The sequence below is a fragment of the Gavia stellata genome, chromosome 2, assembly GCF_030936135.1.
Source record: "Gavia stellata isolate bGavSte3 chromosome 2, bGavSte3.hap2, whole genome shotgun sequence".
Classification (NCBI taxonomy): domain Eukaryota; kingdom Metazoa; phylum Chordata; class Aves; order Gaviiformes; family Gaviidae; genus Gavia; species Gavia stellata.
Genome location: NC_082595.1, coordinates 75890268 through 75908825, shown reverse-complemented (window position 1 = coordinate 75908825; position 18558 = coordinate 75890268). Strand labels below are relative to the sequence as shown.

The 18558-nt window shown below is 44.0% G+C and overlaps 1 protein-coding gene across 1 annotated transcript; it reads left to right on the top strand.

Moving 5' to 3' along the window:
• Nucleotides 1-383: 383 nt before the first annotated feature.
• Nucleotides 384-5695, top strand: LOC104259529 (nuclear receptor subfamily 0 group B member 2-like). Its single transcript, XM_009814946.2, has 2 exons — nucleotides 384-957; nucleotides 5442-5695. The coding sequence occupies exons 1-2, from the start codon at nucleotides 384-386 to the stop codon at nucleotides 5693-5695; spliced, it is 828 nt and encodes a 275-aa protein (XP_009813248.2).
• Nucleotides 5696-18558: the final 12863 nt, after the last annotated feature.

The window sequence follows — 18558 nt, the reverse complement described above, 5'->3', positions numbered from 1 at the left end:
TACAGCCAGCCTTTGCAAAAATGCCACTGCTGGTGGCAGCAGCACAGAGCCACTGGCATGGTGGCAGAAGGCCAGGCACAGCCTGCCTGCACCGGGGCACAGCGGTGAGCAGCACCCGCGCTGCCGGTGGGTGCGAGCCCTCCCGCTCCTCCAGGACTGCGGCAGCCCTGTGCGACACCGGCAGCCTGCAGCCCCGCCTCGTTCGAAACAGACTGGTGAAAATAAAGTTCAAGGTAACTTTACAGATCAGGGTCATATTACTTTTCAGCCGCCCGTGTACATAAAAAGTACACAATGCCTCGCTGTGTGGCAGAAATGCTCTCCCCTGCTGTTGATGCATAGCTCCACGCACACTGTTTCCTGGCACAGGGAACTCTGGCTCTATGGCTACCGAGATCCCAGCTGAGAAATTTGGGAAATGTCAGTGTGAGACACACCGTGCTAAGAGCATCCTGTACCAGATCCTTAACAAAGATCATGGAAGTGAGACCAAGTGGCACCAGCAGTATCTCAGTCCCCACCACTCCACGGGAAGCAAGGGCTGCTCTTGTATGGACAGGAGAAGAGGTGTCCTGAAAACACCAGAAGCCACGTGCAGAAGAGCTTCTGAAGTGCTCTTGAAGACTTTAACTTTTATTAGAAACTTGCCTTCTTTTTATCACGTGCCTTGGGAGGACCAGCTTGTCCTCATACAGCAGAACTGGGCCCCTCTTTTTGTTCTGGGAATGGCACAAGAAGGGGTGGATTTTGACCTGAGTGAGATTTCAGCCCCTAGTTTATTGAAAAAAATCCTCCTCAATCGGTCTTTGACAGCTAGCAATGAACTGGGCAGCTCGTCACTGGGAGCATCTTTAGCAGAAGTTCAGAAGATGAAGAATTTATTGTGGAAATTCTGGGACCTGGACATAAGTGCAAAAGAATATGCCTATCTTAAAGGAATTGTTCTTTTTAATTCTGGTAAGTCCTCCTGGAAATCACACAGATGATTATGTGCCAAGAAGGACATTTGATGTTTTCATTTGCATATAGACAAATGTTTAGTTTTACTCTTTTCTATGAATATAGCTAAATGTTCTCACAAATCTATATTCCACAATTTAATGATTTTCTGCCTGAAGTAGTTTATTTAGGTTCCTTGGATGTGTGCAGTAGGTCACCCACTGTAAGCCAAAACAGCTTCTATTAGACAAATTTTAAGTCATAAAGAATTAACCATGTCACTTCGAACTGATTTCCAATTCAAAAGTAATAAATACAGCAGCCTCACCTGTAGTACAGCAAAGGAGAGATGGTACATGGGTATGTGATGTGAGTATTTTAATTAGATTTTTAATTTAAGTATTTTAACAAAGACTTCCTCTGTAGCAAGAACACTGGAGAAGATAAAATAATCTCCATCCCCTGATTTTCATCAATGAGTCAAAAGGATACTGCGTTCTGCGATTCTGTGAGGTTACACAGCTTTTATTTATTTATTTATGCTTTGGTATCTTTACATTCAAAGCCTGGGACAGCAGTCACAGAGCAAACTCAGACTAGTGACTGCATCCTCTCACTTCTGATGCCAAGTTCAGCCTCTTTAGGGAGGAAGGTTGCCTAGGTCAGCACCACGGAGCGCATGAGTCATTAAAAGCTGAGCTCTAAGTCCACTAAAGTAAATGGAAAGACTTACTGACTCCAGTCTGCTCTGGCTCAGATCCCCGACTCCTTCCACTGCAATCATTGCTGTTGGCTGCACTGTCAGCAGTGTGCTATACTTGGGACTGCACCAAAAGGATACTTGAATGCTTCAGTTATTCCATGATATATGTTGTGGTGAATGGTTTATAGGCTGCTCAAAGGCTGTAGTGACTTTATATTTGTTTCCAATAGGATTCAAATTCTGATTCTTGAGATGTAATGTCATCCAGATGTTTGGTATTGTCTTGTGTGTCTATGCCGCAGCATCAAACCAGTGGAGTTCGTTTCAGTGCAAGTTATTTTCTCAGTTCTTCACAATAAAATCAGACTGAAAAAACCCACTGGTTATATCCAGGGTGATGGTAAGAGGAGAAATCCCTCATCTGCAGTGGCTTACACAGTTTAACTAGCAGGCATTTTTATTATCTCTGTGGATAAAATGCGATTTTCACTTAAGGACAAAACAGCAGAAGCAGCGTTATGTTCTGGTTTCGTGCCTTCTAACGCCTGCTGCTTCCTTGGGGTGCCATATGAGAGGCCCAGCAGCCCTTCATGCTGTCTGCAGACACTGTCCATCGTTTCAGGGGGTCTCCCTAGTTCTTAGGTGGGATGACCCTATTATCTGGAGGTGCCTTTCTCCATGTTTGCAGAAGGCGGCTGCGATGACTTCAGTTAAGCCTAGATTGACTCCAGATGAAACAAAGAGTCACAGTCTAACTCTGGGCTGAAACAGGTACTTGGGGCTTATACACAGCCCAAACCACCCTTTCTCTACCTGTTTTGCTGCAAACAAAGCTGTACAACTGTTGTTTCACAACTACTATTTTTCATAGTTTTTGAACACTTTACACCAAACTCAGAAAAATTTTTCTACATACATGCAGCACATTTTCAGCTGCCCTCTTAGTTTTGGCTTGATGTTTGGCCAAATCTTAATATTTTGCAGGCCTCATTTCTAAGAGGATTTCAGGCAGCCACCAGCATAAACCCTCTCCTGGGTCATGGAGTACCTTGTGTGGACTCCCACTCTGAATGTTTTATTCCTGTTAGGACCACCAAAACTGGCTGAGGCAAAGGGGAAGGATGAGGCACGGAGCAATCCAGAGCTTGGTTATTAGTTGGAGTTCAACGAGGTGCCCAGAAATGCAGCTGTGGCAGCACAGCTTGGCCAGTGCTTGGGCAAGAAGCATGTCAAACAAGCATGGCAGAGCTTTGCTTGTGCCCTAAGTGATCTCTTGTGGCATAGAGATTGTGCTTACTATTATAAAAAAATCCCATTGGGGACAGGGTGGCAGGCAGCATGGATTGTAGGTCCTCCCACTAAAGCATGATCTGCTCAGTACTTCTGTGCGGGAGGCTCGGTCTGGGTTACTGATTGACCACATCTGGGCCAGCAAGAACCTGCGAAGGAGAAAGTGTGCACCTAACCCCTGAGGAGAAATAGGCAGCCTTGCATCAACTGAATCCAGACTCTCCAGAACATATTGCCATCCCTGCTCTTCACAGGGGTGCTTTGGCTAGGTGGCTTCGGAGAGGTTAAAGTGTGTATGGGTAAAGGGTCCAGCTGCAAGGCCTTCTCTGGGACCCAGGCAATAAGTCAAAGGAAGGAGCAAGTAGGACTGTCCCACCACGTGTGAACAGCACAGAGTGAGGTGAAACTGCTCTTGCTGATTTTGATAATTGTCTGAAAAGCAATGGGAACTGCGCAGTGAAGAGATGGGAACCATGAAAACCAGTGCTGTCATTGTATCAGTGCCATATATAGATATATTTATGGAGTTTTTTTTATATATATATATATGTGTAACTCCATCAAGGTTGTGACAGGACTTCTGTTAAAAAAGACACTCCAGTTCAGCTGGAAACATGTGTTTGACTGAATATTATTACAATGGATCTCAGAACAAGAAGTTTCTCATTATTTGTAAATTAAAACCAGTGGTTGATTACATATAAAAGAAGACCAAATGGGGAAATTAAGCAAATTTGAAGGGATATAAGCAATTGCAATTTCATCCTGAATACACAAAATCCTGACAACTTCCTTTCCATGAAAAATCTAACACTTGGAACCATCCTCACAGCTTGCAGCTGGTGGTAATCCTGGGGGAGAAGATGACTTTTCCAAACCCTTCAGTTCTGGCTAGCATGGTTGCAGGCTTTGCTGAGGCTTCTTCTCCTCTGGCAGTGATGTCTAGGGAGAAGAGAGATGCTGAAGACTGACAAACAGCAGCCAGCCACAGACTGAAAAAAACCCAACCAGGTTGGTTTTGCCTTAGTACAGGGCACTAGGCAAGAAGGCTGAACCTCCCACACTTAAACAAATGATCCTGTGTGAAACACTCCCCGGTCTAAGCTATTCAGATCCCATCCCAGGGAGGTATGGAGTTAGTCACTGTAGAAGATGCTAAATGGGCCTCGTGTGCTGAGAGATAGATTAAAATAAGACGTGGGAGGCAGGAGAGGCAGAAGTCAAAACTTGGGGATTCATGCTACCCCTGTCCAGACTGCAGCAATTCTAGGATATAAAAGATGGTGTTATCCTCAGGTGGTGACAACAGGAGGCAACAGGTTGCTGAGAGCTACATGCCAAGACAATCCCGCCAGAGGCAAAGGATAAACATGGGGTGTCCTTTGGACTGAGCCCTGGCACCCACAAAGACCCTCAGTGAGCCAGCAGGTTATGAGGAGCGCTCTTATGAGGAGTGGCTGAGGGAGCTGGGGTTGTTCAGCCTGGAGAAGAGGAGGCTGAGGGGAGACCTTATCACGCTCTACAACTACCTGAAAGGAGGTTGCAGAGAGGTGGGTGTTGGTCTCTTCTCCCAAGTGACTAGCGACAGGACAAGAGGAAATGGCCTCAAGTTGCACCAGGGGAGATACAGACTGGATATTAGGAAAAAGTTCTTTACTGAGAGAGTGGTAACACAGTGGAACAGGCTGCCCAGGGAGGTAGTGGAGTCACCCTCCCTGGAGGGTTGGACTTGATGATCTTACAGGTCTTTTCCAACCTCAGTGATTCTGTGATTCTGTGATTCTGTGAAGTCACGTGCTGTGGTAGGTATGTGACTGAGGTTCAAGACCATGACTCCATAGGGCAGAGACCTCTGCCTCTTCAGAAATGGCTGAGGAAAGGGAATACAAAACCAGGAAATACAATTATCTATCCTACTCCTGTGGGTCATGATACATCTCACAGAGAACCTTTATGCTCTTTTTAGACTGTAAACGAAGATATCTAGATAGCATGGTGAACCATAGTTCCCCAGCTTAGTCTAGCAAGCAGAGGCAAGAACAGGGGGGAGATGGGGCTGGGGGGACTGGAAACCTATGTCTTCAGACTGCTAGCCTGCTCGCTGCTCCAAACCACCACCTCCATCTTCCTGATGTTACCTACCTATTTTAGATTAGAACTGGAATGTTTCCACCTACTCAGACTAGGTCTCAGCATCATTTGGTGGGTAGACAACACTATAAACCTTCTCCATCTGTACTGAGTCAAAGTTACCTCCTGTTACCATTTCAAAGCTGGATTTAATGTAACGGGCTAGATTCCAATGTGCTTACAATGCTGCTCAATGTTCCTTCAAATTATTGAACTACGTGTATCTTCTTTTTCCAAAAAGAATGTTTAGAAAGTTTTTATTGTTTTCTAGAGAAAGTAGTACCATAAGCTAGAAAGTCAGACACCCATCATTATGAAGGGCACAGAATGAAAGCGTTTACTCAAGATTTATTTATTATTTTACCTTTTGTTTTGACAGGATGCCATGTCCTAAAGTGTCTCCCCTATGTACAAACACTGCAGCAGGAAGCTCAGCAAGCCTTGATGGAGTTTATCTCAACGGTGTTCCATAGAAATCTAGGCAGGTTTGCTTGGATTCTTCAGCTAATCACCTCTCTTCAAGACATTGATGCAGATGCTATTGAAGAGCTCTTCTTCAGGCCCATCCTAGGAGAGGCCACCCTAAATGTATTACTTCTAGAAAACCTATGTATCAAGGCAGACTGGCTTTGAAACAGATGACATCTGTCCTCTCAAATACCTATTTTTGAAGAGCTGAGAGGATTTTATGAGCTAAACACATTTCAAACAAATCATTGATGCATCTTTGTAAACCATATATATTTTTTGTATGATGAAGTAATTTTGTAACATTTTAGAATCAAAAGCAGAGAAATCTAAGCATTCCATGATTCTGTATGCTTTCAAAAACCTTTAGTCTAACATATTCAAAGACTGTCTAGGAGCACCAGCGTACCTTCCAGTTGTGCTAGGTTCAACCATATTATTTCTAGTGAGCATTTTTATAGCTGTGTAAAACTATACTATATGCTTTTGGCTTTCCAGAAGTTTTTGCTTTCAGAAAAAAAGGGCAGTGGTAAATTTTATTCAGTGCACCACCAATTGAAGATGAATAGACACATAAAAGGCTGATCAATGGTAAGATCAGCATAAATCCTTCCTTTTCCTGGGATGTCATTCCCTGATCCCAACCTCTTTTGTGTTCCACTGAGAACTCTAGTCCTTGGCTGTAATTGCTTGATGAAGCTCCCCCTTACTAACTGCTTTCTTATAGGTTCCTTTTCTAAGTCTTGCAGTAAAGTGTGGGCATTAAATCCCTCTCCCAGTATTCACAAAGTCCTTCCCTGAAGAAGAAGCTGAACAATATGATTAAAAAATTTGTTGACTAGACAAAAGCTGTTGTTCAGGATTGTTTCCAGGATGGGAATAACAAAGGCTGAAAGCTACTGTGTTATGCCATAAGCAGCAGAACTAACGTAGCCCAGTTTCCTACATATTTAAGACCTTTCCCCTTTAGCCCGCCCTGCACCCTTTTATAATTACCCTCACTTCCCTACAAACAGATGGCAGATGTTCCTTGGACAGCAGAAATGCTGAAATATTGTTTCCTACAGATGTGTACAATCTGTTCCTCCATCTCTCACTGCAAGAGCTCCACGTCTCCACCTCCAAGTGTGCTATGGCATGCCCCACAACATCTTGCTGTCTCTTGTGTGGCTGGAGAGGAGGCAGCACATGTTGGGGCTGGTGCCAAGCTATGTGTGTGCTGACTGGTCATCCATCAGGATAAAAAAAACATTGAGCTTATACTTTAGCTGGAGTATGGGAAGCTATTTGTATCTCTTTCCTGTCCCATTCCTCTCCCAATGGTTTCCATGAAACTTAGAGGAATTAATTTCTGGCTTTTTTCAGTAGAGGGTCCAATCTAGTTTTCTGTGGCAACGGGGCTCAAATTCACCAAATGGGGACTGACAGGCAGGTAGGCAGACAGGAGGACAAAGAGTATGATAGCTTAATCCACGCTTCCTTAGAAAGTCAAGCTAAAATCATAAGAAAAAGAACTCATATATATATACACGCACACATCAACACATATTTACATACACAGAGATGGATGTTCAAAGGACTTTAAAAGAAAGTCAGTCAAGGAAAAAAGTAGTTTAAATAATAAGAAGAGTTTACTACCTTTTTGACTACTCTTACTACTGTTTTGACTAAATACCACACATTTTTTTCCCACTTCTTCCGTAACTGCGGAATAAATTGTAAAAATAAGGGGAAAAAAGCAAAGCCCAAACAAGACAAACTAAGTCCCTGGGTACTAGTGATCATGGAAGTAACAACCTCAACAGTAAACACAAATCACCTTCCTATGTTACGAGCTAAGCAAACTTTTCAGAAATTAAGCTTTTTGGACTGATGCTTTCCACGGGAAGCCTTCAGGCTAGCAGTTTTCAGTAGGTTTTTGTTAAAATGGTTCAACAATACTGCCACAGATCAAGTGGTGCATAGTAACAGGTTATTCCATGGTTAGTTGCTTGTGTTAGTGAACCACAGAATCACTAAGGTTGGAAAAGACCTGTAAGATCATAAAGTCCAACCATCAACTAACACCACCATGCCCACTAAACCACGTCCACATGTTCCTTGAACACCTCCAGTGATGGTGACTCCACCACCTCCCCGGGCAGTCTATTCCAGTGTGTTACCACTCTCTCAGTTAAGAAATTTTTCCTAATATCCAGCCTGAACCTCCCCTGGCACAACTTGAGGCCATTTCCTCTTGTCCTGTCGCTAGTCACTTGGGAGAAGAGACCAGCACCCACCTCTCTGCAACCCCCTTTCAGGTAACTGTAGAGAGCGATGAGGTCTCCCCTCAGCCTCCTCTTCTCCAGACTGAACAACCCCAGTTCCCTCAGCCGCTCCTCATAAGACTTGTGCTCCAGACCCCTCACCAGCTTCGTCGCCCTTCTCTGGACACACTCCAGAACCTCAATGTCCTTCTTGTGGTGAGGGGCCCAAAACTGAACACAGCATTCGAGGTGCGGCCTCACCAGCGCCGAGTACAGAGGCATGATCACCTCCCTACTCCTGCTGGCCACACTATTTCTGATACAGGCCAGGATGCTGTTGGCCTTCTTGGCCACCTGGGCACACTGCTGGCTCATCTTCAGCCGGCTGTCAACCAACACCCCCAGGTCCTTTTCTGCGGGTCAGCTTTCCAGCCACTCGTCCCCAAGCCTGTAGCGTTGCATGGGGTTGTTGTGACCCAAGTGCAGGACCCGGCACTTGGCCTCGTTGAACTTCATCCAATTGGCCTGGGCCCATCGATCCAGCCTGTCCAGATCCCTCTGCAGAGCCTTCCTACCCTCGAGCAGATCAACACTCCTGCCCAACTTGGTGTCGTCTGCAAACTTGCTGAGGGAGCACTCAATCCCCTCATCCAGATCATCGATAAAGATATTAAACAAGACCAGCCCCAAAACTGAGCCCTGGGGGACTCCGCTTGTGACCGGCCGCCAACTGGATTTCACCCCATTCACCACAACTCTCTGGGCTCGGCCATCCAGCCAGTTTTTTACCCAGCAAATAGTGCACCTGTCTAAGCCACGAGTCGCCAGCTTCTCCAGGAGAATACTGTGGGGGACAGTGTCGAAGGCTTTACTAAAGTCCAGGTAGACAACATCCACAGCCTTTCCCTCATCCCCTCGGCGGGTCACCTGGTCATAGAAGGAGATCAGGTTGGTCAAGCAGGACCTGCCTTTCATGAACCCGTGCTGGCTGGGCCTGATCCCTTGGTTATCCTGCACGTGTCCCGTGAGCGCCATCAAGATGATCCTCTCCATAATCTTCCCCGGCACCGAGGTCAGGCTGACAGGCCTGTAGTTCCCCGGGTCCTCCTTCTGGCCTTTCTTGTAGATGGGCGTCACGTTGGCAATCCTCCAGTCATCCGGGACCTCCCCCGTTAACCAGGACTGTTGATAAGTGATGGAGAGTGGCTTGGCAAGCTCCTCCGCCAGCTCCCTCAGCACCCTTGGGTGAATCCCATCAGGCCCCATATACTTGTGAGTGTCCAGGTGGCATAGCAGGTTGTTAACTGCTTCCTCCTGGATCACGGGGAGTTTATTTTGCTCTCCATCCTTGTCTTCCAGCTCAGGGAGCTGAATACCCCGAGGATACCTGGTCTGGCTATTAAAGACTGAGGCAAAGAAGGCATTAAGTACCTCAGCCTTTTCCTCATCCTTCATGATGATGTTCCCTCCCGCATCCAGTAAAGGATGGAGATTCTCCTTGGCTCTCTTTTTGTTGTTAATGTATTTATAGAAACATTTTTTGTTATCCCTTATGACCGTGGCCAGATTGAGCTCTAGCTGGGCTTTTGCCTTTCTAATTCCCTCTCTGCATGACCTAACGAGAATGGAAACAGTAGTTTCAGAGATTTGCTTTTTGTCTGTTCTTTCTAAGATTCATCCAAGCAGTATACATCCAAAAATTGTATTTGTACATTTGGTATCAACAATATCATACAGTAGTAGACATACGAGTTTCTCTCTCTCAAACACCTCCCAAGTCCTAACAGCTTCTACCTTCTGGCTACTACAAATGCTCCACTTGCACAGCTGACAGTTCAGCGCAGGCCAGGGCTGCATGAGCAGGACCCAGCTCGCCTTGCACATGCAGCAGCTTCTGCAATGAGAATGGAAAGAAGATCCCTGCTCTGACCTCAGTGCTCCCACTGCTGCTGTGAAGAGAGCAGAGAGGGGAAGAAACATCCTCAACTCAGTGGGAACAGTGAGGAATTTTGGATAGAGGTAAAAAGTACAGAAAACATGTAAAATGATAAATAGTTATGGGTGGTTAGAGACAGGAGCAAAACAGGTGATCAAAAAAAGCAGGAGAAGGGGACAGAAGCAGTTTATTAATAGAGCTAGTTTCTGTGTAGTGTGCAGCTTACTTTCATAAGCCAAAGGCCTGCTTCAAGGTCTTTGACTTTATCTTCAAGGTATACAATGGCTTCAGTTCAACTTTCTTCGAACTGGAGGGCGCAAAGCCAACAAGTTCCCATGCCTTGGCTCACCTGGAAGACAATGCTATATTTGCTGAGTACTCTTTTAGCCTGCTGGGTGTCTATATAACCAGCTGTCTGAAGGCAAATACTAGGCTTCCAGGGGAACTCCCACAGGCTCTGATACTCATGGACCTCACCTCATTGTGCTCTGAGTACAAGATTCAGTCCTTCAACAGGCCTTTAACAAAACACATCTTCTTTAGTATGTATGCAATTAAAAAACTCAACAACCTTGAGCTAAAGCTTTATGTAACCCAACATTCCCCATCTCACAGACCTGATGACAGAGTGATCATGAATGTTAATAATCATTTGCTTGATACCGTGTTCAAAGGAGCTGAGATATTATTGTCTTTCTGAGGACAGAATAAGAATCTGTATCTAATGTAATTAAGTCGCCTATGAAGGTGGAGGCTGTGAAGGTACAAGAGGCAGGCAGGAACAGGAGAGGTGAGGGATCATGAGCAGAGGCTGGGAGCAAAGGCAGGAGCTCTCTCTGGAAGTAGGAAAGGCACAGCACATGACAGCCTTTAGAAGTCAAGGGAAATAATGCATTGGAATGGAAAAGCAGAGACAGAAATGAACAGAAGGCAAAAGGAAGATAAGGGAAAATTCCCCACCACCACCCCCCCCCCAAAAAAAAAAAAAAGAAAAAGAGAAAAAAACAAAAAGGAGAGAAAGTTTTGTCACCACTTCCTTTAGCTTCTGGAATTGAAACCAGAAGTAGAAGCACTGTTTCTCTGGCTGTGAAATCCACCAGCAAAGTATGTGTGTCTATCCTGCTCCAGTGCTCAGGAGATGAAATTAGTGATTCTGTGATTCTGTGAAAGTATTGCCACCACCTAGAATGCGAGCTTAGCTGCTGGAGACCTGCCAAATAAAGTACCTAGTGCTGTTGATGACCCAGGCAGAGCTTTCACTCAGAGACACCTCTCCTTTCCCAGTTGCTGACTTTTTCAAAATACTCTATGACAATATCTTTAAATTGTTAGAAGAAACCTACATTTGCAAAGTAAAGAATGAAAAAGTACATTCAATTTGCTTGTGAAACCTTACACCAGCCTCCCTCTGAATATTATCACAAGCTCTTTTAATGACCTGATTACAAACTCCTGCGGTTCCCCCTCAGGACTCCCTACCTTATGTGGGGCAAAGAATGGCCTGTGCTGTAGGAATTTGTTCTGACTGTGCAATGGACGAGGCTGCTGTCTGCTAAGGCTCAGCTGCTCTCGTTGCAGCACCAACATTGCAGAACCTGGATTAAAATGGGTCTGCTGTGACAGAAACACTGCTTTTACAGTTGGATGAATGACACCTTACAGACTGTGAGGCAACAACGTAAACTCAAGGGTCATCATTCCAGGCACTCTGGAGTGGTGTGTGTCCCAGAATAAAGCTGCGACTAACAGTGTTAACCAGAATAAAAGTTTTTCACTTTTTATAGTGGCAAACACGGGGCCCAGGGAAGCATGGTTTGCAGAAGTCAGTAGGCTCTCACAGCTGCAACCCAGGTCACAACAAACTGTGTCTCACGCTTCCAAAATTATGTATTGTGCTGTAAGCACTGAAAAATCACTCTGTGCACACCCAAAGTGCAGGGAAGCTTTCAATGGCTTTAACCTTGCTGCCTTCATTCATCCTTTGTAAAAAGAAGTCATAATAACAGTGCCTCTTTTCGTGACAAATCTTTGAAGATATTAATCAGTGTTTGTAAAGAGCTAACAAACGCTATACCTGAGCACCTTAGGAAGTCCCCCTGAAAATTATTAATTCTGTGTTCTATGCTATATTTAACAGCACACAGTAAAATAACGCAGAGGCCTACACATTACAGGGAAAAGATAAAAAGAGAAGATACTGAAGAGTAAGATTTAGTAAGCACTGAGTAAGGCAGTGATCCTGTGGCAAAAAGAACATGCCACTTGCTATGGTGGGAGCCACCTTGCAAGCCAGTCACTTGCACTCTCTCTAGAGCACAGAGTGATGAGCACACTCCAAGGGGGAGGTATGTCTCCTTTCTCTTAGACACCTATCTTAGGTTTGGGTGAATCACACTACGAAGTGCTTTACCTCTGCCTATTGATACAGCTAAGAAGCCTACCTGATCATTTGAAATTCACTGCCTAACTTTCAGATGCTAAAAGTGAGATTAATACCACCTCTACAACATATACAGAAGTGGTCTGGATCTGGTTTGCACATGCAAAATTAATTTTAATGTCTTCCAATGTTAGAGTGCTTGGCTTTGCAGTCCTGATCTTTTTTAAACAGTAGGTTTTAGACTTATGCTCCCATTTTAGACTTATGCTTCCAGCTAAGTGTGTATTTCTAATAAACAACAGATATCTGATATAGGCTTGCAAACAAAGGTAATTCAGTGATTTTATTCACCTGCCCAGAAAGGACTAAGAAGACAGACTATTCTCTGAGAAAACATTAATCTATTTTGTTTAAGTAATACCAGATTTCAAAGTCACATGGTACATCACACTCATATATCTATGTCCTTATCTATATCAATATTTCTATGGTTTTTTTTCTGTGGAATGCCTTTATTATCTCTTTTGTAGAAAAGAAGGTATTTAATTCAAAACCTAAGATTTCACTTTTGCTAGAAAGCACTTACAAGTCACAATCTCAGTCTTAGATATAATTTTATTTGTAGCTGAGCCAACTATTGTAGGGTACAGATATGTGAAAAACGGGGTGCTGTACTTCATATTAATATAGTCACACAGGGAAACATATGCCACTTATTTCCATCACAGGTCCAGTGATAAAAGCAGCCTAACTCAGGGAAAAAACCTGGAGACAAGGTATAGACTAAAGAAGCTCCAATTCTTTTATTTACAAAAAAGGATCTCACTGAAGCCAATGTTACTAATTCTACAGAAATCCTCAATCTTTTCCAGTGGGCCAGAAGAGGGGAGGGTGAGTCAGTAGTTCAGTTTTGCTTGGGCTTGTTATCAACTGTTGTCCTAGGTGAGGTTGTGATTTTGAAAGTACAAGTTGTCATTCTTCCTGTGCGCTCACTCTCTCTCTCTCTGCCTGGGGGGGTAGCAGAAATGTTGCAAGATGAAGCACTCCACATCTCACCTAAGATAAGAACTTCTTCATCAAAGGAAGACATGGCCACAGCTATCTGATAGCAGGTAATCTCACGAGCCAAGAATGCAAAACTTCAAGTAGCGTGGGAATGCTCCCATTTCAGTCACAGTGGAAACAGTGCGAGTCATGAACACTCACATATGCATAGATGTTTACTAGGAGGGCAAAATGGAAATTTAGTGTGGTTGAGACAGCAGTCAGGATGGTGGGAGAGGAATTTGCAAAAAAAAGGTCTTGTTTATGCAGATGACCACGCAGTGAAGGGTCTAACAATCTTTCCCCACCAGGATCTTATTAGCAATTAAAAATAATCTGTCATATGCCTATAATATACAAATATTTGCTTGCAAATATACAAATATCAGTCAGTGCACTGGAACATAACTTGATGCAGTAGATGGCTGTGGTCACTGCAGCATAAGCATGGGTTTGTACATTTGTTGAGGAGCAACGAAACTTCTGGGAGCATGACGTGAAGTATGACGACAGACAAGGAAGGGATGCTCTAACTAGGAGGAACAGTGGCATCATCTCCACTGTGCAGTGTTGTCTAGGAACTCAGTACAACTGGGAGGGCAATCAAACATGTAAGTCGTCGTTCCTGGTGACATCATACACAATGTTGGTGAATCAGACTTCCAGTCTGCCACCAGACATCACACTGTCATACAGAAATGACCAGAGAGATGTTGCACGTGGCTCCTGAGCGTGCCGCTGTGGTACCCTGGATTAGTAGATGTTACTGCTACGTTTCTTCTGGGATCTTGAGTTCCCTCAGCCCTGCAACACCAGCTTGTACAGTCCCTGCACCCATCATCTAAGCAGTTTTCACACTCCTCTGAGGCACCAAACATGTAAGCCCTGCACAGCCCTCTGAGGGTGTATGGATAGGTGTGGAATCCCTCGCCCACACTGCAAGTTAGGCAAAAGCAAGCCAGTTCAGATCTGAAAGTCATGTATTTACACAGATTTATCAACTTGGGCACAGCCCTGGGCCACTCCAGCTACACAGATTCCAGAGGTGGGTGGCATCCAGTTGGCTTGGAAAGTGAGTGAGGCAAATATGTGTCTGTCTGCACCTGTTCTGGTCAATATATATGAGTCAACAGCATCATTATTAGGAAAATAAGATTAGGGCAGGGACTAGGAAGGTCCTCCTACAATATCCAGTCTGGTCTCTCTCATCGTGGATATCAATCTTGTATATGGTTACATCCCCAAACTTATCAAGCTCCACCTGCAGATAATCTAAGATGTGTTTGCTTGCTCTATTCCTAATGGCACAGCACCCAGAGCCTCCTGATCTGATGGTTAGGAAGTTTCTAATTCCAATTCTAGATTATTAATGGCTAATATACACACATTCTTTCTTCTACCAATATTGTCATTCAATTCAAACAGCTTTTCTCATTCCAAGGTGTCCATCCAAGACATTTATAGTCAACAGTTGTGTCCCCTATCCATCTGCCTCTGTGAGCCCCTCCTGCCATCCCTACTCTGATAGTTTTCAACTTCTGGTCCATATTTCATTCTCTTGTTTTTGACTGATGGCCTAACATTATGTTCACTTGATCTGCTTGAGTCAGAGGATGAATCTCTCTGGTACAGAGGTGAATCTCAGACTTGCTCCCATCTGTTCTCTCCTTCACCTGGAGGTCATTTTGTTTCCTGTTCTATGTCATAGTCTCATGTACGGCCTCATTGCTCTGTCTTAGGCTCCACCTCTTAGCTATCTCAATCATATCTTCCTCTGTTCTGTTGCAACCGGCTTCCCTCATTTTCTCTTTTGCCATTCCATCATCTGCCTGCTTTTTCACATCACTTTCCATTACTGCAAATCCATTTCTTAACTTATTCTTTTCTATCAGTTAGTCTTTTTTTTGTTTTGCAGCTGCATCCTTCTTCATCTCTTACCCTTCAGGCTCTTTTCCTAGATCCCAGCCTTAAAGAAAGGATGAAAATCCTCAGACCTCCTGCTACAAATTGCTACACAAACCACCCTTGCTGTTGTTTGTTTTGGGCAGGTAGAGCATTGCTGCAAGAGTAGTTTTTCCTTTGGTCTTGTCTGTAACAGTCTTTCACAAGAAGCTGAATGTGCGCAGTCGTAGGCAGTAGCTTTGACAGTACATATGAAACCATCAGTAGGTTTTGTACCACCTCCTGGCACATTTGAAGGAAAACAACCCTAGGCATTCATCTACTGCAATGTAAATCATCCCAGTATCTTGCAGACCTGAACAAAACCACTCCTGTTTTCTATCTCATCCTACTTCTTGTTATCATCTTCTCAGCATGCTAAGAAAAGTGTACTAAGAAAGCATACTTCTTTCTTTCCACTAATCTCATTACTGGGTGATGTGAGAAGCCTAGCAAAGACAGAGCAAGATAGTACAGAGCATGAGTCTTCACAGAGTCATCATATGCCTAGGAAACACACTTTGTCCTGCTACTCTCCTGATTTTTTTTACTTCTCCAGCTAACCTGCTTCTACTGTCCTGCCTGAGATTCCCCCTTTCAAAGGAAACTCTTTCATTCATTTAGTTCAGACCAAGGGTTTTCCTCCTATCTTACAGTGAGACATTATCCCTTCTTTGCATTCTGAAATATGTTTTAGTTTACTGGTGGCTCCTCAAAAGGAAGTACTGGAAAGTACAAATTTACAAATCCTGAGGGGGGATTTGAGGGGACTGAACTTTGTCCTCTTGGACACAGCTCAGGAGAAATCAAAGAAGTGTTTGTGACCACTCTTGCAAACAACTATAACGTCTAAGGAGGATCCAGTGAGAATGAATCTTGTTTAGGCCTTTGCATTCTCAAAATACGACAATATCTCAGAACATGTTTATCCTCTTCTGGGGCAGACTTTCTCATCGGATCGTAAAACAATGGAAGGACCAAAGGCACAAATGGAAATCTTCAGGATTTGGGCCCAGCCGAGTAAGCAGCTCTCGACATTTCTGATACAACTGTGAAGAACATCATATGGAAAACAGTCTGATAACAGATAAACAGTCTTCCCTAGCTTCAGGCATATGGTAACCCACACGCGAATCATGCAGACTGAAAAGACTTTTCCTTTCTGGAGATCCAAATATTTCATACTACTTATCCGCAGTTTTAAAAACGTAAAGTGATCAGCTTGATCTTGATGATTGTTCCTCCCTCTTCCATGAAGACAAGTAAATCACCTCTGTCCCAGACCCAGTCAACAGCATTAACCAATGTACTGTTAGGCACAAAGCTAGTGAGAGCATAGCAGCATCATTAGTATTCACAAGCAGAGATCACTTCATGTGGAATCCAGGCCAGGGGTCACAGTGTGCTGCAGACTCCAGGGGCAAATTACAATGTGCACACAGCTTGCATTGCGTATTGCATGGCATGACACCTACCTGCTCCCAGCAGCCTGTCCTTCAGAGAGCCTGGACAGCCCCACTGAACACAATCCCCTCAGAGAAACACAGTTGCTTAGTGACTCCCGTTTTTCATCACATCTTTCAAAGACAGCAATTTTTGACTACTGAACGGCTCACAATGCCCCAGAAAAAGTATGACTTGTTTGGTTTCACACAGGGTCCAAGTTCAGTCTCCTTACACACTGCAGCTCCTCTCCCATCATCTCCGGGGCTATGCTGCATCTTTCCTGGGATATCCATCATCTACTGAGTTACAAGGTAGAAATAGGGTAGGGTGATCTATGGACTGACTGCAAGACTAATAATCCGTTTGGAGTACCAAGACTGCTGTCAGATGCTAAGGCTGATAGCATGCTGAATTAGCTTCAATCCTGTTTGACAGCTTTCTGAAATCTGTATCTGTGAGTTATTTGTGAAGGAAACAAATGGCTGTTGAAGATGACCCACCTTTTATGCCAACAGCCGTGGTGGCCACGGGACTGTGATGTGCACAGGCAGTAAGTATTTCTGTTTGGAAGGAATCTGATTTTCTGCAGTCCAAGTTAATAGAAACTGTTGCTTAACTCATCTTCTAGTACCATCATTATTATTGGGTTTGGGATTTTTAACTATTGAAGATTCCTGTTCGGATACACAGTTTCCCACAGGATTGCCTATGTCTGGACTGGGCAGATACAACACAGTGACTGAAACTCAGGGACTAAGATGAAAAATACTGAATCCAAATCCAAGCAGACGTGTAAACCTCACAAATACTGAGATTACAGCTTATGTGCTTACTGTCAGTGCTCTCAGGCAATGCCAGGGCTGAACTGGGGGACCAAAGGACTCCTTGCTTCCAGACGTGATTGCCTGTGACAAAAGAGACACACTGTAGGAGTTCTGTGAGTTGCTACCACACATTTTTCTGTGAGTAATGGATTTCAGTCTCTCTACTGTTGCTCACTTAGTCACGTTAAAACTGCATTGAGCTGAATTTGTCTGCATAACAGACTAGTCAATAACAAATCAACAAAATGTCCCTCCCGTGCTTCTCCTCCTTTCAAGTGTTAGCTTAACAAATGGGTATGGCAAACTGCAGCTGTATCATATTTTCTAGAGTTGTTACTTCCTTCTTTGGCATGAGTTTATTACACAAACATATGGAAAAATTTGCACTGGGACTTTCCAGTTAAGCACATGTGACAATATCTGTGGCGCAGTTCCTACCAACAGCACTAGAAGAGTTCGAGGGAATAAAAATAAATCTCTTAGGGGCTACTCCTGCCAGGGACTTAATTCTACGTCTCTGGGAAATGCAGAGCATAGGCATCCTTAACTCCTACAGAGTCACTAGTAGCACAATTTATTTCCCATACATCAATCATTGAGTGAGTTACCAAGCAGACAAGTCTTGCCCTGTGATTTCTGCCACCTACCCTTTCACCCATGACATCCACTGCAATTCTAAAATCAGCAGCCATCTAGATTTAGAGAAACACATGTTGCTGGCAATATAAATTCCCTATCTTTATACATGCACCCACCTGTCTGTCAGTCTGGGTATCTAAACCCCATCACTTCAATCTTCTTGTACCTATGCTATCTAAAAGTCCTTATTTATAGCCGGACCCAGACAAAAGCCTAGCCCTTACAACCAGTTTAGAATCAAGGCTCCCAAAAGTATAATAAAGTTTCTTGCCTCCCACTAATGCCTGCTGGATTTAGCCTGGTCTAGGGGCTACTTCCAGCAGTCAGATTTAGCCTGACCAGAAGCAGAGGTAGATTTGAGAAGTAGAGACACAGCTGTGGTGAGATTTCATTTTTAGAGAACTCCCAGTAGGATGAATATGCCTTGTTTTTTCTCATTTGACAAAAGGATTGCACAGAAATGAAATCTGAAACAGTGTTGATGAAAGCAGTGAGCCCCGTTGGTAAGTTATTTAGTAATTAACTAGACAAAGCTCCTGACAGTTCACAGTAGGAAATAATTCTGATTCAAA

Excerpts from the sequence above, each read along its gene's own strand:
- LOC104259529 (XM_009814946.2), top strand. The coding sequence starts at position 384 with ATGGCTACCGAGATCCCAGCTGAGAAATTTGGGAAATGTCAGTGTGAG. Across the intron at positions 958-5,441 it reads AATTGTTCTTTTTAATTCTG|GATGCCATGTCCTAAAGTGT; the intron begins GTAAGTCCTCCT and ends TTGTTTTGACAG.